Consider the following 20,549-nt stretch of genomic DNA (forward strand, 5'->3'; position numbering starts at 1 on the left):
GGGGGGTCATGTGGAAGATGGATGAGCAAAAAGGGTTTGTGGTGGTGGTCAATAAATTGGTATCAAACTGGCTCTTGAGGAGTCCAGAAGCAGAGCAGGCTGAGGGCAAACCCCCCAATTTACCCACCCAGACCTAAGGTCAGACCCCCCTCCCACCCCATGAGCTCAGGGGGCCATGGCTGTGTCCCCAGCCACTGTCCCAGAGCCACCAAATCCGTCCCCAAGCAGAGGAAGGGATCGAGGCGCTGGGGTGCTGTGCTGACCCCAGAGAAGGGGGACACCCTTGTGCCACCACCTGGGAAGGACCCCTGAGGGCATCGGGGCATCTCCTTCAGTCACGGACCCAGCACAGCCCTGCAAAGGGTCGTGTCCCCACCCCGGGGGGCTCTCGGGGCCATTCCCTGTCCCCGGGAGGGCACGAGAGGCGCTCAGCAGGGCTGGGGTAGGGGACAGCTGGGAGAGGAGCACCCGTGTTTACACACAGCGCCTTGCAAACCGCCCCCCCCCGCGCATCCCAGCCCCCTCCCCCTCGGCGGCAGCTCCTCTTGAGGTTTGAGGTGACATCCTGCTTTCTGCATCTCGCTGTCACCCTGCCCCGGGGGGCCCTGGAGCGGGCAGGGCGACCGCAGAGGCAGAGCAGGCAGGGCTGGGGGGGTGCAGGTCCCCCTGCCCAGCTCGGGCTGCACCCGAAAAATGGCAACTCTCAAAGCCAGCGATTCCCTCATCCTCCTTGTGCAGCTCGTGGTGGGGCAAAGAGCTCACAGATTCCTTTCCTGAGCTCTCCATCCCTGTCTCCTTCCCCCATTTGGGGAAAAAAATTGCCAATATTTGGGTTTATAAACCACCAGGCCAGGAAAACAGCAGGCTGTAAGTCAGGGGGACATCCTGCCCAGCAGCAGGGCGGAGCAGGTCGAAGCCTTTTCCATCAGTGCTTTATTCTGGAAGCGCTTGCAGAGGCAGGATTAGGGATAAACACCGAGCTCTGCAGGGTCTGGGCACCTCCAGTCCTCCAGCACGGCCAAAAATCCAGAGAAATGGATGAAAATAGAGACAAGGGTGATGCCAGGCATTCCAGCCTCCCTTTCCTGGGATGCTGGGGGACGGATGTGGGCATGGGAGCACTCCCTGCTGCCCCGAGCTAACCCAGGGGAAAGCTGCAGTGCCAGCTCCGAGTGCCATGTGTGAGGCAGCTGCTCCCCTGGGTGCCCCCCACCCTGATGGTGGGTGAGCAGGCTGTGCCTGGAGATGTGGGTGCCCTGGCAGGGGCGATGTGGGTGCCCTGGCAGGCAGGAGCAGGGGAAGCCGAGGCACTTGGCACTGGTTTCTCCTCGAGCACAGCCCGATGCAGAGATAAGATAAGGTGTCTGAGGCTGCCAAGGTAAACTGAGGTCACTGCAAACCCAGATGGGTTGAACGTGTCCCCACAGCCCCAGGTTACACACACACAGAATCCCACACGGGTTGGGGTTGGAAGGACCTTAAAGACCATCCAGTTCCACCCCTGCCATGGGCAGGGACACCTTCCACTAGCCCAGGTTGCTCCAAGCCCCGTCCAACCTGGCCTTGGACACTTCCAGGGATGGGGCAGCCACAGCTGCTCTGGGTGCTCTGTGTAACTCTGGGCCACATCCAGGTGTGTATTTTCATTTCAGGCAGATTTGTGTCCTTCCCCCCATCTCCTGCCCAGTGGGATAAAACCCCTCCTTATCCCACAGCGCCAAGGGTCGAGCAGAGCTGATGGCAGGGCAGGGCCAGGGGCTTCCAAGTCACTTTTTGCCTAATTTTGCTCGAAACCTGGGCGAGATGCTCTGTGGGAGAGTGGCATCCTCTTGGGCAGGCAGGAGTTTTGTGTTTCACAGTTGGAGGGGTTGGGGGCTTCCCCTCTCAGTGTAACCACAGGGCTGGTGTGGGTTCAGCTGCCAGGACACCATCCTGCAGCTCCCAGCCTGTCCCAGCCCCTCCAGCTCCAGCCAGTGGCACCTCCAGGGGCTGGCAGAGCTGGCACCCTGCTCCCCCTCCCTGGCACCTCCCTGGGGGCTCCAGTGTGGTCCAGTCATTGAAAGCTTTGGATGCAGCTTCCTAAGCTGGGGTGTCGAGGAACTGTGGTGCCAGGGCTCTTTGCTCTCCCCTCTACAAATGCACTTTTTTCTCCCTTAAGCTCCTGCTTTAAAACAAAACTATCATGAACCCCCCCTGACTCCCTGACCTGGAGCTTTCCAGAGACCTCAGAAGAGGAGAAAGCTCCTGGGTGTCCAAAAACTGGCTGGAGCAGATCTGGGAGCCCAGGCTGGGGGCTGCCTGGGAACAAGAGGAACATCCAGGGCTTAAAAAGGGGTAAAAGCCCCTTTGGCACCCCGAGGCCTCCTCTCCCCCCCGGAGGATGGTCCCCACGGCCCCCCCGGGTGCAGGTTTGCAGGAGCAGGGTGGGGAGGGGCTGCAGGGGGTGGGGAGGGGCTGCAGGGGGTGGGGGAGGCATCGCAGGCGGATTCGAACGGGAGACGCCTGACAGATGGGTCTGCCCTACATTTCACGACTGGCTGCCGTTAATCTGGCTTCCTGCACCCTCCCCCCCAGCCCACCTCCCCTCCCTGCAGCTCAGGGCTCCCCACTGCCGGGGCGGGGGGTGGCAGGGCCCTGTGGGGACACAGGGGGAGGGTCACGGTGCAATGGGGGTCATCAGGTGTCCCCAGCCCTTGGCAGAGCTGCTGGGAACCCCCCAGGCCACAGCCAGAGTCACCCTGCTCTATCCTGACCATCCCCTGTCACTCGGGCACAGCCCCAGACCCAGCCCTGGGGTGCCCGTGTCCCCTCCCGACCCCCCCACTGGCCACACGTGGCCACAGCAAGGGGGAACAGGGCTTTGCTGCCACGTCCTTTCACATGCCCAGGGTTGAGCATCTCTTCAGCCTCCTCCTCTCCCTCCAGCGTCCCTTAACCCACCTCTGGATTTCATCCCCTCTCCCCTCCGTGACCCCCTGTCCCCCAAACCCCTGCATGCAGGGGAGGGGCAGCGCCCTGCCGGGGAGGGGCCTGACAGCTCCAGCCGTGGGACAGGCACCCACGGCGGCCTGCAGGAGTTTTGGGCTCTCCCCCACCGCCCTCTGCCACCCCCCAGCAGCAGGTTCGTGCCCTGCCTCACGGGGCACGGCGTGGGGAGGATGCTCTGCTGCCCTCAGCTGCCCTTCGCTGCGTCCCCAGCCCAGCCCCTCCAGGTCCCCCAGCAGCAGTTCAGCCCTCGCAGGAGTTCCTGGCTCTCCTTCCTCCCCCCGCAGTGAGCGAGCCCCGGGGTTGCCGGTGTCTGATTTCGCCGGGGTTGGCGCGGTCGGTTCCCCCCTCCCCGCACCAGCTCAGCGCGGGGAAGCGAAAGAGCAGCGATGCCGCGGCCAGAGCGGATGGGAGGACACGGCAGGGACGCACCTGCAGCCCTGGCAAAGGATGGGCAAGAGCTGGCAGACCCACGGCACCCCCGTGCCCGGCCCTTCCCGGGACAGAGGCTGGATGTGGGGGGGTCTTGTTGCTCCAGCCCCCAGGACCCCCCGGGCTAAGGGGATGTGGGGCTGTGCAGCCAGGAGAAGCACACCCAGACCTCGGCCCCTTGCTGGGGAGCTGAGCTTTCGATTCAGGTCACTCAGGGGTCACTCTGGGGGAGGTTTCAGCACTGAAGGTTCTTCCCCCACAGGGTGCTGGGGCACTGCCCAGGCTCCCCAGGGCAGTGGGCACGGCCCCAAGGCTGCCAGAGCTCCAGGAGCATTTGGACAACGCTCTGAGGGACAGGGTGGGATTGTTGGGGTGTCTGGGCAGGGCCAGGGGTTGGACTGGATGATCCTTGTGGGTCCCTTCCTAGGGTATCCTGTGATTCTGTTATTCCATTCATGTCACAGTGGGATGAGGACACGGTGCAGTGTGGAAGGGCCAGACTGGATGTTCCCAGTGCCAGCAGGGCTGGATCCAGCAGTGAGAAGGTAGGTGGGGGCAGGTGGTGCCCAAACCATGCCCGGGCTGAGACCGTGAGAAAGGAGGATGGAAAACGGGGCTGAGATGGAAAATCAGGCTCCTCTTTGCTGGTGAGGAGGCTTGAGCCCTCTCCTGCCGTGGATCCCATCACCAGGATCTGGCCAGCCCTTCCCACTGCCCTGCTCCATGGACTGGGGATGGAGCTTGGAGCAGGGACTCCCCTCACTGTGTGGTTTCTATCACTCCTCAAGTGATGCTGAAACTCGACAGCATGTCATGAAAGCCACTAGGGAAGAAATCTGGGTAGGGAAGGGAAATCCCCCATCAGGGCCCAAGGAGGCATCTCCATGTCCTCTCCTTCCCCTGTGCAGCAAAGGTTCAAAGGCCACAGTGGTCCCGGTGTCCCAGAGCTCAGAGCAGCTCCCCCTCAGGGGGTGTTTGCTGCCTGAACCTTCCTGAGCCCCCCCACTGCAAGGATGGAGTGATGGAGCTGTGGAGCTCGAAGAATCGGGAAAGGTGCCCCAAGAGCAGCACATTCACACCCCAAAGGCACCCAAACCTCCAGCTCAGCCAGGCAAAAACCTGCTGCCTCCTCCTATCCTTCCTCACTGGGGTCACCCAGCCCTGCTTTGGGCCTCTTGCAGCTGGCTGGGGGTGGATTGGCAGTCCTGGGTGCTGTCCCCTTCCTTGGCCACAGGGAATATTCACCTCAGGTTTGACAGCTGCCCTCAGGTGCTGCTGTTTTCACCTGGGAAGGTGCCAGATGCCTCACCTGACATCCTGGACAAGGCTCCCATCCCAGTCCCCTGCTCCATGTCTAACTCCTACGACAACGACCTCATTTCCTCTGTTTCTCTCTCCCTTTCCTTCTCACTCCTCCTCCTGCCCCCATCCCCCTTCCCCAGAGCCTCCTGCCTGTGCCCCTGCCCAGGACCCAGGCTCCCTTCAGGAGGTTCCCCCACCCCCCTTTTAACCTTCTCCCCCCCACGAGCCGTCCCGGGCAGCAGCATCTTCACCCCACTGGCTGGTGGGGGATGACGGTCCCCGGGGTACCCCGGGAGATCCCCCCCCACGCCCCAGAGGAGGTGCTAAGATGGTTTCTGGGGGCGAGGGCGCCTTTTCTTTCCATTCAGAGGAGATTCCCCGGGCCCCCGCCCCCGGCGAACACGAACAGTACCGAGGGTTTCCTGTTCGTAGGCGGATGCTATTTTGGGGCCGCGGCTGCAGCGGGGAAGGGGGGGGGACCCCACCTGGGGCCGGGGATGCCGCTCTGCCTCCTCCACCACACCATTCCCAGGGCACTCTCCTGCCCCCAGCTCGGGTTTTGTCGATTTTAAGACAGTTTTTCAACCCCCCCCCGGGCAGGATTTCACCCCCCCGGGGCAGACACGGCATCCCCAGGCTCAGCTGTGCCGCGGGGACGATATCCCACTGTCCAGGGGATGTGGAGCAGAAGGACCCGGTTCCCACCCGGGACGCCCGAGGGTGGGATTTCTGCCCAACCAGAACGTGACAATTTGGGGACCCCTTTCTCCTGAGCCCCGGGAGAGCCCCACAGGGCTGGGGGGTGTTTCCCGGGGGTCCCAGCACCATCCAGCAGCCTGGGGGGGAAGGGCTGGATCACTCAGGGTGTGAGGAGGGGCAGCAGCACCGTGGTGGCCGCGGGGGTGGCCGTGGGAGGGGCTTTGTCCCCCCCGAGGCGCCGCATCGCCGGTCCGATGGAGCGTCCTCCGCGTTTTTTCATGGCCTTGCCCAAAAAACCGAGGGGTTTGCACACAGAATTCCCCGCGGAACTTTCCGAGAGCCGCCCCGAAGGTTTTCCACGTGGGAAGGTCGAGAAGTTTCCCTGGGGGCGGGGGGAGGTGGGGGCGGGGGCCGCGCTGCTCCGCGGGGCTGGATCGCTCCCGAGGGTCCCGAGAGAGGGGGGAGCCGTTCCCATCGCCCCCAGTGCCCTCCCAGTGCCCCTCCATCCCACTGGGGAGCCGTTCCCATCGCCCCCAGTGCCCTCCCAGTGCCCCCCCATCCCACTGGGACGTGGCCCTGCCCACGCCACGGCCACCCCACCCCGGTGAGGTTTGTGCTCTGGCAGAAAAGCTGCTGCTGCCCTTCCCTGTGCCTCGGTGTCCCCAGATGCAAATGGGCCCGGGGGCTGCACAGACCCCCTGAGCAGGGTCTGGAGGAGCAGGGGGGGTGCTTCACTGCCCGCCCACGGGTCCTTGGGGACACACATGACCCCAACACACGTGGCCCTGGCCCCGTGCACCCGTCAGCCATGGCCAGGCAGGAGCTGAGCCCGGGGAGGGGGGTGTCAGGGGTGCCAGGGACCCCCGGGGAGGTGGCAGTACGAGGTCAGAGCCACTGATGTCGCTGCTCCACACTGTGCCCTAAGGAGAGGCTGAAGGAAGAGAGGAAGAAGAGGGTCCTGGTGCCCCGTGGGAGGGAGGGCAGTGACGATGACGATGCTCTCGATGCTCTCGGTATCACTTCTGTCCCCACAGCTGGAAGAAAAGCAGCAAAGCAGGTTGGAGAATGGGAACTGTCCCTGCCATGATGTGCTGGGGGAGGACCCTGTGGGGTGAGCTGGGACCTGCTGTGTGACTGCAGAGTGTCCTGCAGGGGTTAGTGACTGTCACAGCTCAGCCCAGAGACAGAGCAGGGGCAGGGGCCGCTGGGGCATCGCTGGTGACAAATGGCACCTGAAGGGAGGGTGGTGAGTGAGGCCAAGGATGCCTCCAGGGAGCTGCCAGGGGCACGTGCTCACCCTTTGGTGGAGGAGGTGTCAGGGGGTGCCAAGAGCTGGAGGGTGCCCCAGCTCTGCTGTGGTGGCCAGGAAGGAGGGGGAACCCTGGGAGGGGGACAATGTGGCCAAAGGGGCTGTAACCACTGGCCAAGCCCAGCCCAAAGCTCAGCCCTGCCCACTGCAGTCTGGGAGGGAGCTGGGGACAAAGTCGCTGTAATGTGAGAGATGGGCGGGTTTTAAAGAGAGAGAGAGAGAGAAAAAAAAAGAGTTTTGAGGCCTTTCTTCTCTCTCCCTGTTGTTGTTGTTATCCATAAATAATAATTAAACCCCCATTTCCAGCCCAGGCCACTTGTTTTAAATTTCCTGGCTAAAGTGATGTAACAGCTGTGCGTGATGCAACGCCATGTGGAATGCATCATCCAGGAAACCAAAAACAAAACTGCCTTTCTGTCCAAGCCCTCGGCACAGCTCCTTCCCCCAGCCCCCAGAGCAGCCCCCAGGTCTGGGCTGGGCACCCCAAGTCCCCCCCAGGACCCAGCTCTGGGTGCAGAGGGACAGCAAGGGGCAGTGTGGGGGCACAGGGGGGAGGCAGCTCCCTGCTCTGAGCCCGCTGAGCTCCAGGTTCTTTTTTAATTAAAAACTTTAAAAATCAAGACCTGGCGCTTTGCTGAGGGAAAATAAACCTGTGCAAGCCTGACACGTACCCTGCAGCAGAGGGGAGGGTCTGGTGGGCTTTTCCTTGGAGTTTGCCAAATTGTCCCCCTTCTTCCCCCCAGTTTTGCCCTGCCCTGGGACCTCATTGTGATTGCCAGGGTAGCCAAAAGCTGCCGGTGGCTTCAGCAGGGTTCCTGCCACCCCCGTGTCCCCCTATCATTGCTGGAGGGGTGTGGGGGTTCCCTGGCTCAACCCCCTCCACCTGGCAGGGTTGAACTCCTCCTTGGCCTCACACTGCTGCAGGGAAACATCATCTCTCCGGGATGCCCGTGCCCCTCCCTCTGCCCCATCCTCTCTGCCTGTGCCCAGCGTCAACTCTGCTGCCACGGGAGCCAGACCTGCCTCTGGAACAGGACTGGCCAGAAAGGACAGAGAAAGGGAAGGTAAAGAAGAGAAAGGGAAGGGGGGGAGAAAAGAAAAAAAAAAAAAAAACAAAGAAAACAAAACAAAACAACAAAAAAAAAACCAACCAAGGTTGCAGTGGGAAATCAGAAGTCAGAGCTGAGGCATTTCGGCAGCCGGGGCTGGAATGTCTGACTCACACTGTGACTAAATGCAAATATGAACTCAAAGTTGCTCCTTAAAGTCCTCGGGATCCAGCGAGGAGCCCCGAGCTCCCGCCGGCCCCTCGTCCCGCCGCTCCCGGCGAGGTGGCCCGAGCCGGCCGCACGCTGGCCCGCGGCTCGGGGGCTCCGGGGAGGGGCATCAGCACTGAGCGATGCTCGGCACCTCCCGGGCTGTTTTACCCCCCTGGAACTGCCTGGAAGGGGAGCCTGGCGCAGGATGGTGCCCCCAGGGCTCGGTCCTGGGTGGGAGGTGCCCTCCTGGTCATGCCCCTCACTGACCCCCACGATGAGGGGACCCACTTGGGCTGCCCCGGTGTTTGGGGGCAGGGGGGCTTTGCCCAGGGACTTACTGCAGCCACCTCTGGGTGGTCCTGGCCCATCCATCCCCCCTGCACTGGACAGCAGGTCCCTGCTGGTGTGGGTGGCTGTCACAGGGGCCATTAACACACAAGGCAAGGGTCTGATTCCCAAACAGGAGCAGGTCCCAGTGAGCAGTGCCAGGGCAGAAAATCAGCCGTGCTCAAAGGAAATTCCAGGGAAATGGGGACTTTCTCCAGTGCATATGTAATTTTTTTTAAAGTCTGTTTCGTTGCCCAGCACTGACCTGAAATTTCACTCATTTTCAGGTTTTTAAGAAGGGGTTGGGAAGCTCTGACCAGTGTCTTGCAGCCCCCATTGGGGCCAGAGCCTTTCCCAGACAGTTTCACAGCCCACAGGCTGGACCAGCCCAGCACTCCCAAGCTCTTCTGGCCAAGAACTTCAGGAAGCTTTTCCTGGACCCCACTGACCACTGGAAGGTGACATGGGGAGAGTGGCAGGCCAGGGAGGGAGCTCAGAGGCAGAACAACCTGCCCCAAAGCTGCCTTTGAGCAAGTCTCCCATCCATTCATCCCTCCCTCCCTCTCTCCATCCATCCATCCACCCCTTTATCTGTCCATCCATCCATCCATCCATCTTTCCATCCATCCCTCCATCCCTCCACCCCTCCATCCATCCCTCCATCCCTCCATCCATCCATCCATCCATCCATCCATCCCTCCATCCATCCATCTTTCCATCCATCCCTCCATCCATCCATCCATCCATCCCTCCATCCATCCATCCATCCATCCATCCATCCATCCATCCATCCATCCATCCATCCCTCCATCCATCTTTCCATCCATCCATCCCTCCATCCATCCCTCCATCCATCCATCCATCCCTCCATCCATCCATCCATCTTTCCATCCATCCTTCCATCCATCCATCTTTCCATCCATCCTTCCATCCATCCATCCATCCATCCATCCATCCATCCATCCATCCATCCATCTTTCCATCCATCCATCCATCCGTCCCTCCATCCATCCATCCATCTTTCTGTCCATCCATCCCTCCCTCCATCCATCTTTCCATCCATCCATCCCTCCCTCCATCCATCTTTCCATCCCTCCCTCCATCCATCCGTCTGTCCTGTTTCAGGTCTCAGCCTTTCCTTCTCCACTAGAAGCCACTTCCCTGAAGACATCAAAGGTGTCACCTCCTTGGTGACCTCAGCTGGCCCTTGGCTCTGGGAATGGGGCCGTGGCACGGGGCAGCCCCCTGGGCCAGGCAGGCTCTGCCAGGAGGGTTCTGACAAAGGGCTTGTTCAGGTTCCCCTGCCGGGGGGGGCTGTGTGGGCTCACACACCACTGCCACAGCCCCCCCAGGCTCTTTCCATTTCCATGGGATTTGGTGGGATGATGGCAAACCCAGCGTGGGTAGAGCTGGAGATCCACCCTGGATGCCCGGAGAGGAGCTGGGCTGCTCTGGACACACCAGCACTGCCGGGCTCAGCACCGGCCTCCAAAGGGGGAACGTTGCATGGAGGGCTCTTCCAGTGGGCCAGGAGCTGAGTCACAGGATCCCAGACTGGTGTGGGTTGGAAGGGACCTTAAATCCCATCCAGTCCCACCCCCTGCCATGGGCAGGGACACCTTCCACTAGCCCAGGTTGCTCCAAGCCCCGTCCAGCCTGACCTTGGACACTTCTAGGGATGGGGCAGCCACAGCTGCTCTGAGCTGAGTCCTGCAGGAAAACCTGCCCACAGGGAAGGTCCCCATCCCCTCCTTCAGCCAGTGCTGCCCTTGGAGCCTCCAACAGAGTTTTCTGCCCTGGAATCATCTTTGCAAGAGTCCTTGTGAAACTGTGTTTTATTTAAGCCACAGCTCTTGGTGTTACAGGCCTTGGACACAACCTCAGCTCCATTTCCTGATTTATTGGCTGTGTGTTATCAGCACCACCAGTTGTGAAGATGAGGAAAACTGCTATCCAAGGGTTCAGGGGATGGGAACAAGGAGAACTTGAGATGTTCTTGGGCTCTTGGGAGAATCTTGCTGATTCTTGGGGCTGTCCTCTGCAGGGCCAGGAGCTGGACTTGGATGGTCCTTGTGGGTCCCTTCCCACTCAGGAGATTCCAAGGCTCTACGTTTCTGTGTTGCCCACACAATGCTGCTGTGTTTTATGCCTCACATCAGCACGTGCTCAGGGGATGCTGAGGTTGCTCCTGAGCCTGCAGGCTCCAGGTGAGGAATGTCACCAGAGCCCCTCTGGTGTCCTGGGTGGATGTGTCTGCACAGCACCCCTGTGCCCCCCTTTGTGGACCCCCCCCACCCCTTCTGCTTCCTCCTGCACTACCAAAATAGCTCTAAATAGGAAATTTAAGGGGCCACACCATGAACTGGAAGGGGGAACTTCTCAGCTCCAAAAAAACCCCCACGATGTCAGAGGAGCTTTAAGCCCTCCCGGTTCCCCACGAGCAGGCCTGGGGAAATGCTTCTTGCCACGATGCTGCCACCAGGGAGGAGGCATTATTATTAATTATTGGCTAATTAACTACAGGATGGAGAGTTGGGCAGAGAGAAACTTAATGAAGTTCAGCAAAGGTAAGTGTAGGGTCCTGCTCCTGGGGGGGGGGGATGACCCCCAGCACAGGTTGGGGGTGACCCACTAGAGAGCAGCTCTGCAGAGAAGGACCTGGAGTCTTGATGGGTGACGAGCTGACCACAAGCCAGCCGTGTGTCCTGGGGCCAGGAGGCCAATGGGACCCTGGGGTGCATTGGGAAGAGCGTGTCCAGCTCAGGGAGGGGATCCTGCCCCTCTGCTCGGCCCTGGGGAGGCACATCTGGACAGCTGTGTCTGGGCTCCACAGTTCAAGAAAGACAAGGAGCTGCTGGAGAGGGTCCAGCAGAGCCACAAGGATGGTGAAGGGTCTGGAGCACCTCCCTTACGAGGAAAGACTGAGGGAGCTGGGCCTGGTCAGTCTGGAGAGGAGAAGACTGAGAGGGGATCTCATCAATCCATACAAATATTTCCAAGAGGTGTCAGAGGATGGTGCCAGACCCTTTCCAGTGATGCCCAGAGACAGGATGAGGATCAATGTCCATAAACTAAAATGCAAGTTCCACCTCAACACGAGGAAGAATTTCTTGCCATGGAGGGTGTCAGAGCACTGGAAGAGCTGCATAGAGAGGCTCCTAGAGAGGGAGACATTCCAAACCTGGATGTGTTCCTGTGTCAGCTGCTCCAGGTGACCCTGCCTTGGCAGGGGGGTTGAATCTGGACAATCTCCAGAGGTCCCTTCCAACCCCAACTATTCTATTGGATTCTGTGAAATGCAAATTCTACTTTCAGCATAGGCAAAGTGACCAAAACAGCTCAGAGCAGGAAGATCTCCCCACTGCTCTCATCCCACACTGTCCCAGGCATGGATGCCCAGGGAACACCAGCGAGGCTCACGCCAGCTCCTGCCCATCCCAGCTCTCCATGGCCTGGCTCTGCCCAGCCACCAGCAGCAGGAGAGCGAGGCTCTGAGGCCTAATTACAATTGTTGACAGGGAAATTATGGCCACACATGCAAAATTAGAATATAATTGTGTTAGGGAAATGTTTCGTCTTCTCCCTGTCATGCCCAGGATGGGAGGGCAGAGGGGGAGCACAGGGAGAGGGGAGGTGCTGCTGGGAGGCCTCGCAGTGCAAGGCTTGGGGTGCTGTGGGGTGACACCAGTCCCAGGGGCCACTGGCAGAGAGAAAGTGCAGCAGAAAAGGGGGAATGGCTTCTTTTTACCGAGTGGCAGAGATGAGGCAAAGCTCCCCCTCCTTGGGAGCAGGGGCAGTTCATGGCACAGGCAGGGGGGTGGCATTGCTGTTGTCCCGTGAGCCCAGGGCTCAGCCTTGTGCTGATTCCCAAACCCAGCAACACCCAGTGGCCACCCCATCTGTGCCCTGCACTCCTTTCCATCCCAAGCCCAGGCTGCCCTTCCCCTGGCCGGGCTCTGGTCAGGGCTGGCTGCCTGTGGGGAAGTGCCAAGTGATGCCCATCCTGCCATGCCGTGGGTGGAATCCCTGTGGGATGTGCCCTGAGCAGCTGGATCCCACCTCCCACACGAATGTGCTCCTCCTGGGGGGCTGCAGATGCCTGTGTGTGAGTGTGGTGACTGGCAGGTCCTACTTCATGTGCCTGAAGGGAACCTACAGGAAAGATGGAGAGGGACTTTGGACAAGGGATGGAGGGACAGGACAAGGGGAATGGCTTCCCACTGCCAGAGGGCAGGGATAGATGGGATATCACCACTGTGAGGGTGGGGAGGCCCTGGCACAGGTTGCATAGAGAAGCTGTGGCTGCCCCATCCCTGGAAGTGTTCAAAGCCAGCTGGGATCAAAGGAGCAACCTGGGATAGTGGAAGGTGTCCCCACCCATGGCAGGGAGTTGAAACAAGATGGGCTTCAAGGTGTCCTCTAGGCCAAATCCATTCCACGTGCCCTGGATTGGCACCTTGCTGCCAGCCCACAGCCCCATCCTCGCTGAACTGGGGTGGGGGCCATCCTCCCCCCCGGGATGGTCCATCCCCAGTGACAGGAGATGACTTTGGTCACTGACTCCGTTTAAATGCAGGCAGTTCTTTCCACTTGAAAAAAAAGAAAATAAAAGCCAAATGGCCCAAAGAAGGTGCAGGTGACAGCTGGTCCCGGGCCCGGCTGCAGAGGGGTCAGCACAGGGAAAAGCAAACAGCTTTGCCACCGACAGCTTTGGAGCTGCCCAGGCAGGGCAGGAGCACCAGGCCTTGGCCAGGCAGAGCAGCCCAGCTCCTCTGGGACTCTTCCTTCGGGACCCAGGGTGGATTCAGGGAGATGAGGTGAACCCCTGCCCACACCTGCAGCAGCCACGTGCTCCTGCCTCTGCTCCTGCTCCTGAACCAACTGTACTGGGGGCAAAGCACCATCTCTTCCCTGGGGGCTGAGGGGACCCCTGGCTCCCCAGCCCGGGCTCCTGCTCCCCAGCTGGAATGTTAGAAACCTGCTGGGTAAACGGGAGGGGGAAGCAGCTCCCGGGGCACCAGGGAACGATCCTGCCAAGCGAGCACCAGGCTCCCTCACCCCCGTGAGCCAGGCAGACGTTCCACATCCAACACACGCTCGTCGGCACCTTTGATCCAAAGCACCTGCCAACTGCTCCGGAGTGCGGCACCGGCTGCAACGGCAAACTGGGCAGGGAAGGGGGGGAAGGTCTGGCAGTGATCCGGGCAGTGGGATCACTGCACACACAGCAAGGTGCTGGTGACACAGAGCTGTGTGGTGTTGCTGTGCCAGAGGGAAGGGTTTGCATCCACAGGGACCCAGATTGGCTGGAGAGCTGGGATTGTGAGACCCTCAGGAAGTTCAATGAGGCCAAGTGTAAGATCCTGCACGTGGGTCGGGGCAATCCCAATCACAACACAGGCTGGATAGAGGATGGGTGGAGAGCAGCACTCAAGAAGGACTTCAGGGTGTTGGTGGATGAAAACCTGAACATGGACATGCCCTGGTTGTGTGCCCTGGGCTAATCCCACAGTGTGGGCAGCAGGGGAGGGGGGATTCTGACCACTGGGTGAGACCCCGCTGCAGAGCTGCCTCCAGCCCTGGGGAACAACAGCACAGGGACGTGGAGCTGCTGGAGAGAGTCCAGAGGAGGCCACAGAGATGCTCCAAGGGCTGGAGCCCCTCTGCTCTGGAGCCAGGCTGGGAGAGCTGGGGGGGTTCACCTGGAGGAGAGAAGGCTCCAGGGAGAGCTGAGAGCCCCTGGCAGGGCCTAAAGGAGCTCCAGGAGAGCTGGAGAGGGACTGGGGACAAGGGATGGAGGGACAGGACAAGGGGAATGGCTTCCCAGTGCCAGAGGGCAGGGTTAGATGGGATATTGGGAAGCAATTCTTCCCTGTGAGGGTGGTGAGGGGCTGTCCCAGGTTGCCCAGAGCAGCTGTGGCTGCCCCTGGATCCCTGGAAGTGTCCAAGGCCAGGTTGGACAGGGCTTGGAGCCACCTGGGCTGGTGGAAGGTGTCCCTGCCCATGGCAGGGGGTGGGACTGGATGCGCTTTAAGATCCCTCCCAACCCAAGGGCTCTGTGATGACCCCCCGATGTAACGCAGGGACTCTCCAGCCCCAGCCCCGCTGCATCGCAGGCCCTTCCCGAGGCCGGGTCAGACCCGTCCAGGCCTCACAGCGCTCCGGGGCGACCCCAGATCCCACAGCGGGGCTGCCCCGGCCCCACACCCCGGGGGGACCCGCCGTCCCCAGCGCCGCCGAAGGTGCCCAAGGCCCCCCGAGGGGGCAGCCGGGCCGGGCCGGGCCGCGGCCGCCACGCAAGACCTCCCGAGCCCCCCCGGCCCCTCGGCGGGGCGCCTAGGGGTCCGCGGGCTGTGCAGCAGCTGTGCCGGGCGGGGGTCCCGTCGCGGGACCCCAGCGGGACCCCCCGGCCCTGCCCAGCCGACCCGCAGGGGCCGTGCCGGCGGCGGGGGATCTGCGGGCGGCGACGGCAACCAGCGGCTGCCCCCGCCCCGCCCCCGCGCTCGGTGGGCGGGGCCGGGAGCAGAGCGCGCTATCATTGGCCGAGCAGCCTGCCACTCAGAGGTGCGCGGCCTTCCCATTGGGCGGCGCCCCGCTGCTTTATCAGTCCATCGCGCGGAGCCCCCCGTGTCGTCACAGTTCTGCTGACCCGTTCGCCCGTCCCCCTCCGCTAGGAAACATAGTCCCCCCATCCTGGCGGTGCCTCGCCGCGCCCCCCGCACCCCCGCGCCTCCATCCCGCCGGTCCCGCTGCGGCGGCGCCCGTGCCGGTGCCGCGGGGTGTGCGTGGCGAGGGACACCACCCCGCTTCTCCTCTGCCTGTGCGAGCGGCGGAGGGATACGGCGGGGGGGCGGGGCGTGAGGACGCGACTCGGCCGGGCGGGGGAGGAGGGGGGGGGCGTCAGAGGCGGGCGGGGGGGCGACGAGGAGGGGGGAGCGTCCGCCGCCGCCGCCGCCGCCGCGGGGGGAGACCATGCGGGGGCCGCGGGGCCGGCGGGCGGGACAGCGGCGGGAGGCGGAGCGGCGGCGGCAGCCCCGGCGGCGTTAGGGCCCGGTTGGCGGGGCGGGGCCGCGGGGCGGTCCCGGGGCGCACGCGCCGCCCGGTGCGGGGCGATCGCGCCGCTTTTCTCGCTACATTGTATCCGCCGGCGGCGGAGAACAATAGGCGCCGCCGCCGCCGCCCCCCGGCCCTGGGCGCCGCGGCCGCCCCCGCCCCCGCCGCGACCCCCGCGACCCTTCATGCGCTTCCCCTGCCCCCGGGCGCGCCGGGCCTGGAACAGGTAAAAAAAAAAAAAAAAACTAGAACATGAAAAAAAATATGTATTTATATAGAATAATAAAATAATAACCGGAGCCGGCCGCGCCGCCCCCCGGCGCTGCGCGGAGTGCGCGTCCCGGCGCTGCCGGCGCTGGGGGTCCCGGCGCTGCCGCCCCCTCCCCGCCTCGCTCGGTCCGTGCGGAGCGGGACGGGACGGGCTCGGCGCTATTGTCCCCTCGGCAAAGTTTGCCGGGGCCGGGGGAAGGGGGGGCGGCAGCGGCGGGGCCGGGCTGGGGGCCGTGCGGGGCCGCTGGAAGGGGGTCCGCGGGTCCCCGACGGGCGGGGGGCGGGGGCCGCTCCGCGGTCCTGCCGCCAACTTCAGCCCGCGGCCGCCCCCTCGGCCCCGGGGGTCCCCGCGCCCGGCCCGGCTCGGGAGGCTGCTCGAGCCGCGGGACCCCCCGCGGGGGCGGCCGCTTCGGGCTCTTTGGGGCTGGGAGGGGGCTCGTGGGGGCCGCTGCGCCCTCCTGCTTCCTCCGCTCCCTGCCCGCGGCTCGGGGGGGGCGGGTGGGGGGCCCTGACCAACTTCACCCCCCGCGGGACCCCCGGCCCGGCCCGCGCCTGTCCCGGGGCAGCCGAGCCTTTGTCCGGGCTGGGGAGGGACCGCGGGGGCATCTGCGGCGGGTCCCCGGCCCCGAACCCCGGGGCTGGTTTGGGCTTAGAAAGTGTGCGTGGGGAATAAATTAAAATAAACTCCCCGGCCTGACTTTGGGTATTGTTCAAGTTGTCCCCGGGTGCTTTGAGGGGGGCTGCAAAGTGATGCCCCCACTCCCTTACCCGGATTCTCCGGGGTCTCATCTCCCCCTGGCCCCACTCAAGGCGCCGGGGCATGAGGTTGGCAAAGTGGCTTTAGAAACACTGACCTGCTGCACTGATGACACTTTTAAAAAAAGGGCTTTGCAAAGAAAATAAAAAGGGAAAAAAAAAAAAGAAATCCCCTGGATGTTTTTTTATAGTGGTGAAGGGTTTTCACATGCTGGGCTGATTTCAGTGTTTTTTATAAAACTTCGTTGAAATGTGGTGGCTGAGCCTACAAATGCTTTGGATCACATAGAGTTTTTTTGTTTTGTTTTGTTTTTTACCTTATGATTAATGAGTTAAATTTATTGGCCAGCTGCCCTTTGTAACCATGAATGAGTTCTTAAAAAAAAAAAAGGGAATCTTTTATCTCATCCCAGGCCTCTCTTCCTCCCTCCCAAAGAAATATTTTTCTATTACAGCGAGCTGGCCAAAAAGATCAATCTCCCTTTTGAAAAAAAAAATAATCCGTAAAATTAGGAAGAATAATATTTACCTATCTCGCAAGGTTGCCTGGAGGGCTTTATTTTTGCAAAAACACTCCGAAAACAAGAATTTTTTTTTTTGTTGTTTCCAGTCCCTTTTGGGAGCGGAGAGGGTTCAGTTCTCACTGAGCACAGAAGAGCCTGGCTGGGCATCCCCAAGCACAGTCCCTGAAAAAGCAGCTGCAGGTGCTCGGCGACCCGGAGGAAAGAGCTGTAACATCAGACTTTTTTTTTTTTTTTTTTTTTTTTTTTTTTTTTTTTTTTTTGCTTTGCTTTTTTTTTTTTCTTTCCCCCTTCACTTTTTTTTTTTTTTTTTTAAACAAAACTAGGCAAGGACAAGAGAGCCTCCTGCGGGGAGCGAGCGCGGGGGAAGGCGAGGGGGCGAGCCGAGCCAGACAAGCGCCTGAGTGATAACTTGCCTGAACCCTTTGATAAATGAGTTGACTCTTTTTTTTTTTTTTTTCCTTTTTTTTCTACCCCCCCCCCCTCCCCTTCATTCGCCACACGCCAGGAACAGAATTGGCCCGAACTAGTGGAATTGGCAGCAAAAAACTAACATACAAGTGTGTCTGGTCAATAGAGCGCTTGTTCCTGCCGCTGGGTGCTGGGTGAGGACTCCGACTGTGCTCTCCGAGGAGGGTTGGACGCCGGGGACATGCTGAGGGTTCTTCTTTTCTCGCCCCCCTCGCTCTGTCTTTTTAAAATATTCATCAATGGGGTGGGGAGTTTGCTCTAGTCATTAAAATCTCTCTCTCCCCTCCCCCTCGCTTTCTCCAGGACTGCCACTGTTGAGTCTGTGGGAATATGAATCAGCAGCAGCAGAGAATGGCTGCAGTTGGGACAGACAAAGAGCTCAGTGACCTGCTGGACTTCAGTATGGTGAGCGAGCGCGGCCGGGGGGCTCGGCAGGCCCCGGGGCTGGGAGCTGCACAGGGGAGGAAATGTGAGCCTGTAAATTGGACATGATGGGTTTCAGATGTGCCGTGTTTGTGTGCGTGCACATGTGCTGCAACTTGTTTATTTTCAAGTTAAAGCAAAGCCTCTGCCCCTCCTCTCTCCCCCCTCTCCCCCTCAAACGTGTGTTGTTTCCTTGCAGGGAGCACAGAGAGGGTTTTTTTTTTTTTTTTCTGGATGGGAAATTTTGGGGGAATTAACGGAGTTGTGTGTTCTCTGTTTAAATGCTCACTGGGTGACTGTTTCTGCAGCCATGCAGAGATGTAACTTCAGTAGCTGATTAATCAAGCTTTTTTCCTCTCCCCAGATCCAGACTATTAAACTTTTGCTCCCACAGGTTATTTTGTCACAGTTTGAAACGTGTCCAAGCTCTCCGGCGCGTTATTTTTGCAGGAGTTGGACACTTGTGCTCCCCATGCTCTGCTCCTCTGTATCCTGGAAACCTTGAGCTGCGTTTAGGAGCTGTTTATTTTCAAAGCAACAGGACCTAAAGAGTTCCCCCCGAAGGGTGTGCACAGCTCAGAGGGAGGAGAAGTCCCTTTAGTTAGTTTAGAGGGGGGTCAGTCCCTGGCACGTCCCGTGTGGCGCTGCCAGCGGTGCTGCCTCTCCTTGGCAGGTGACTCGTGGAGGGCAGAGCTGGTGTTCAAAAGCAAACAACTGTCTGTTGGGTTCCTCTGTTGTGTGCTGCACCCTCATGGCACTCAGAGCGTGTGCCTTGCTGTTTAGATAAGCAAACGTGCTGCAGAGATAGAAACAACAGCCCCAGGAGGGGCAATGGCCAGGAGTGTCACCGCTGTGGCTCTGGGCTGGCCTGGGTCACCCAGCCCACGGCCCTGCTGGGCTGGATGTCCTGCCCCCTGGAGAAGGGGCTAAAAGTGGTGGCAGAGCTAAGGTCACCTGCAGTCCTGGTACCTGTGACACCTGTGGATGTGCTGAGGCTCATCTGCTTTTCTGCATCCGTGCCCTGAGGTTCAGCAGTGGGACATAAACCTTTCTGTACAGCTGGGGTTTGTACCTCTTCGTGCTGGTGGGGAGGTCTCTCAGCCCTCACAAGAGCAATTCTCCTGCAGGAGAGGCCCAGTTCTCCCAGTTTCATCCTTCTGTTGGGAGGCTGGTTCTGTGAATTTACCAGTGATGGACTTTTGCAGTGGGATGTTTTACAGTGGGTGCAGGGGCTGCAGTGACAGTGTTCCTGTAAAACCAGGAGTCAGGTCGGGGCTTGCTGGGGAGCAGCAGTGTGGTTATTTGTCCCTCTCAGAGGTCCTGGAGGTTGGCAGGAGCCCTGGAGCCTTCCATCTCCTGCACTGGGAGTTTTGAACTGCACTTAGGGTCAGTAACCCAGAATCTGTTCCTTGGCCAGGGCTGCAGCAGCTCCCAGTTTGTTTTTTCTCCCCCTTGGAAAAAAATCCAATCCCACTCACCATTCAGAGCTTGAAAAAAAGCCCCAAGACCTTTTCAAACCTAACGAATCATCCTCATTTGCATGCTCAGATCTGTGTTCCCTGGAGGGGCCCTGACCTGTTCCCTCTGTACACGAGTGTTCCTGGCCTTGAAGATGAATCCACACCAAGTTTGGGTTCAGATTCGGTGCTTTTACACTGGTGTAAACCCGGGAAGGACCAGGACTGGTCCTGTGTGGGTGTAAAGGCTCGTGCAGCAGCACCGGGGGCGGCTGCTCTTGCAGCAGCAGGGCCTGCAAATGTCATTTGCCAGCAAATGATTCGGAGACATTCCCTCCAGGATCAGTCGGCCGATGGGCTCCGACGCAGCCTGGAGCAGAGCCAGCTCTGTTTCACAAACCCTCATCTCCACACACCCTTCTCCTGAGTTTGCATAAAGGGAGCATTAACATCTCTCCTCCAGGATGAGTAGCTGAAATGGAAAAGCTTCCTAGACTGTGCATGGTGGGTCCATCAGAGAGGCTCCTCCATGATTTGCTCTCTCTGTGTCCTTGGGATACAGAGATTTTTGTCCACAAAGCTCCCTCTTCCAAATATATTTATATTTTAATTTGAATAAACAGGAGTGGAGCATCAGTTCTGCAATCCTCTCCAGGAGAGGAGATGGGAGGGAAATCTAGAGATATTCAGAGCAGCTGGAAGCATTTGCTTCAGATCAGCATTTGGATTGCTTTTTTCTAGGGAAGATGTGCTCAGCCCCAGTAGCCTGTGGTCCAGCCCTGAGCGGTGTTTTGCTGTGGGAATCTTAAGATTTGGCCATAATGGGTTTGCACAGTGTGGTCTGAGTTCCTGGGCTGTTAAATGGTAGGGTTGTGTGAGGTGCTATAAAGTGGGCTTGCAGTCCTGTCCATAAATAATACCATTGCATAGATCCTGAGCTCCCCCAAAGCTTTGGGCCAACACAGTTTCCCAATAAGGCAAAAATCAAGGGATTCTCTATGTGAGCTGGAACCAAAGGCCCAGCAATGCAGCCTCATGGCTGCTTTGGGGTGTGCATGGCAGCACACTTACCTCTACCCTTGAACAAATTGCCTTTTATGATTGCCCCAAAGTGCAGGTAATTTGTAAGCTTGCCTTCACCGCTGCTCCCTGGCAGCCAGCCAGGACGGGCTGGCAAATCTGGAGAGGAGCTTTCCAGAAAGCATCCTGCACATCCTGCACACCCACCCGAGTGGGCAGCTCAGCCCACTGATTAGGCTGGGCTTTGGGGGCTGCCAGGTCAGTC

At 60.0% G+C, this 20,549-nt stretch overlaps 1 protein-coding gene across 15 annotated transcripts in view; it reads left to right on the forward strand.

Annotated features, from left to right (window-relative positions):
* The first annotated feature begins 15,339 nt into the window (after positions 1-15,339).
* TCF3 (transcription factor 3) overlaps positions 15,340-20,549 on the forward strand; it is an 85,181-nt gene continuing 79,971 nt past the window's right edge. For 3 of the 15 annotated variants that reach the window (XM_064636988.1, XM_064636991.1, XM_064636994.1), the window contains exons 1-2: positions 15,348-15,592; positions 17,688-17,789. In XM_064636988.1, the coding sequence (XP_064493058.1) occupies positions 17,715-17,789 (75 nt within the window). In that variant the 5' untranslated portion in view covers positions 15,348-15,592; positions 17,688-17,714. Of the gene's footprint in view, positions 15,593-17,687; positions 17,790-20,549 lie in introns of all 15 variants that reach the window. The other 12 variants (XM_064637003.1, XM_064637004.1, XM_064636989.1 and 9 more) reach the window with 8 other exon arrangements.

This window comes from Pseudopipra pipra, chromosome 27 (assembly GCF_036250125.1).
Source record: "Pseudopipra pipra isolate bDixPip1 chromosome 27, bDixPip1.hap1, whole genome shotgun sequence".
NCBI classification, from domain to species: domain Eukaryota; kingdom Metazoa; phylum Chordata; class Aves; order Passeriformes; family Pipridae; genus Pseudopipra; species Pseudopipra pipra.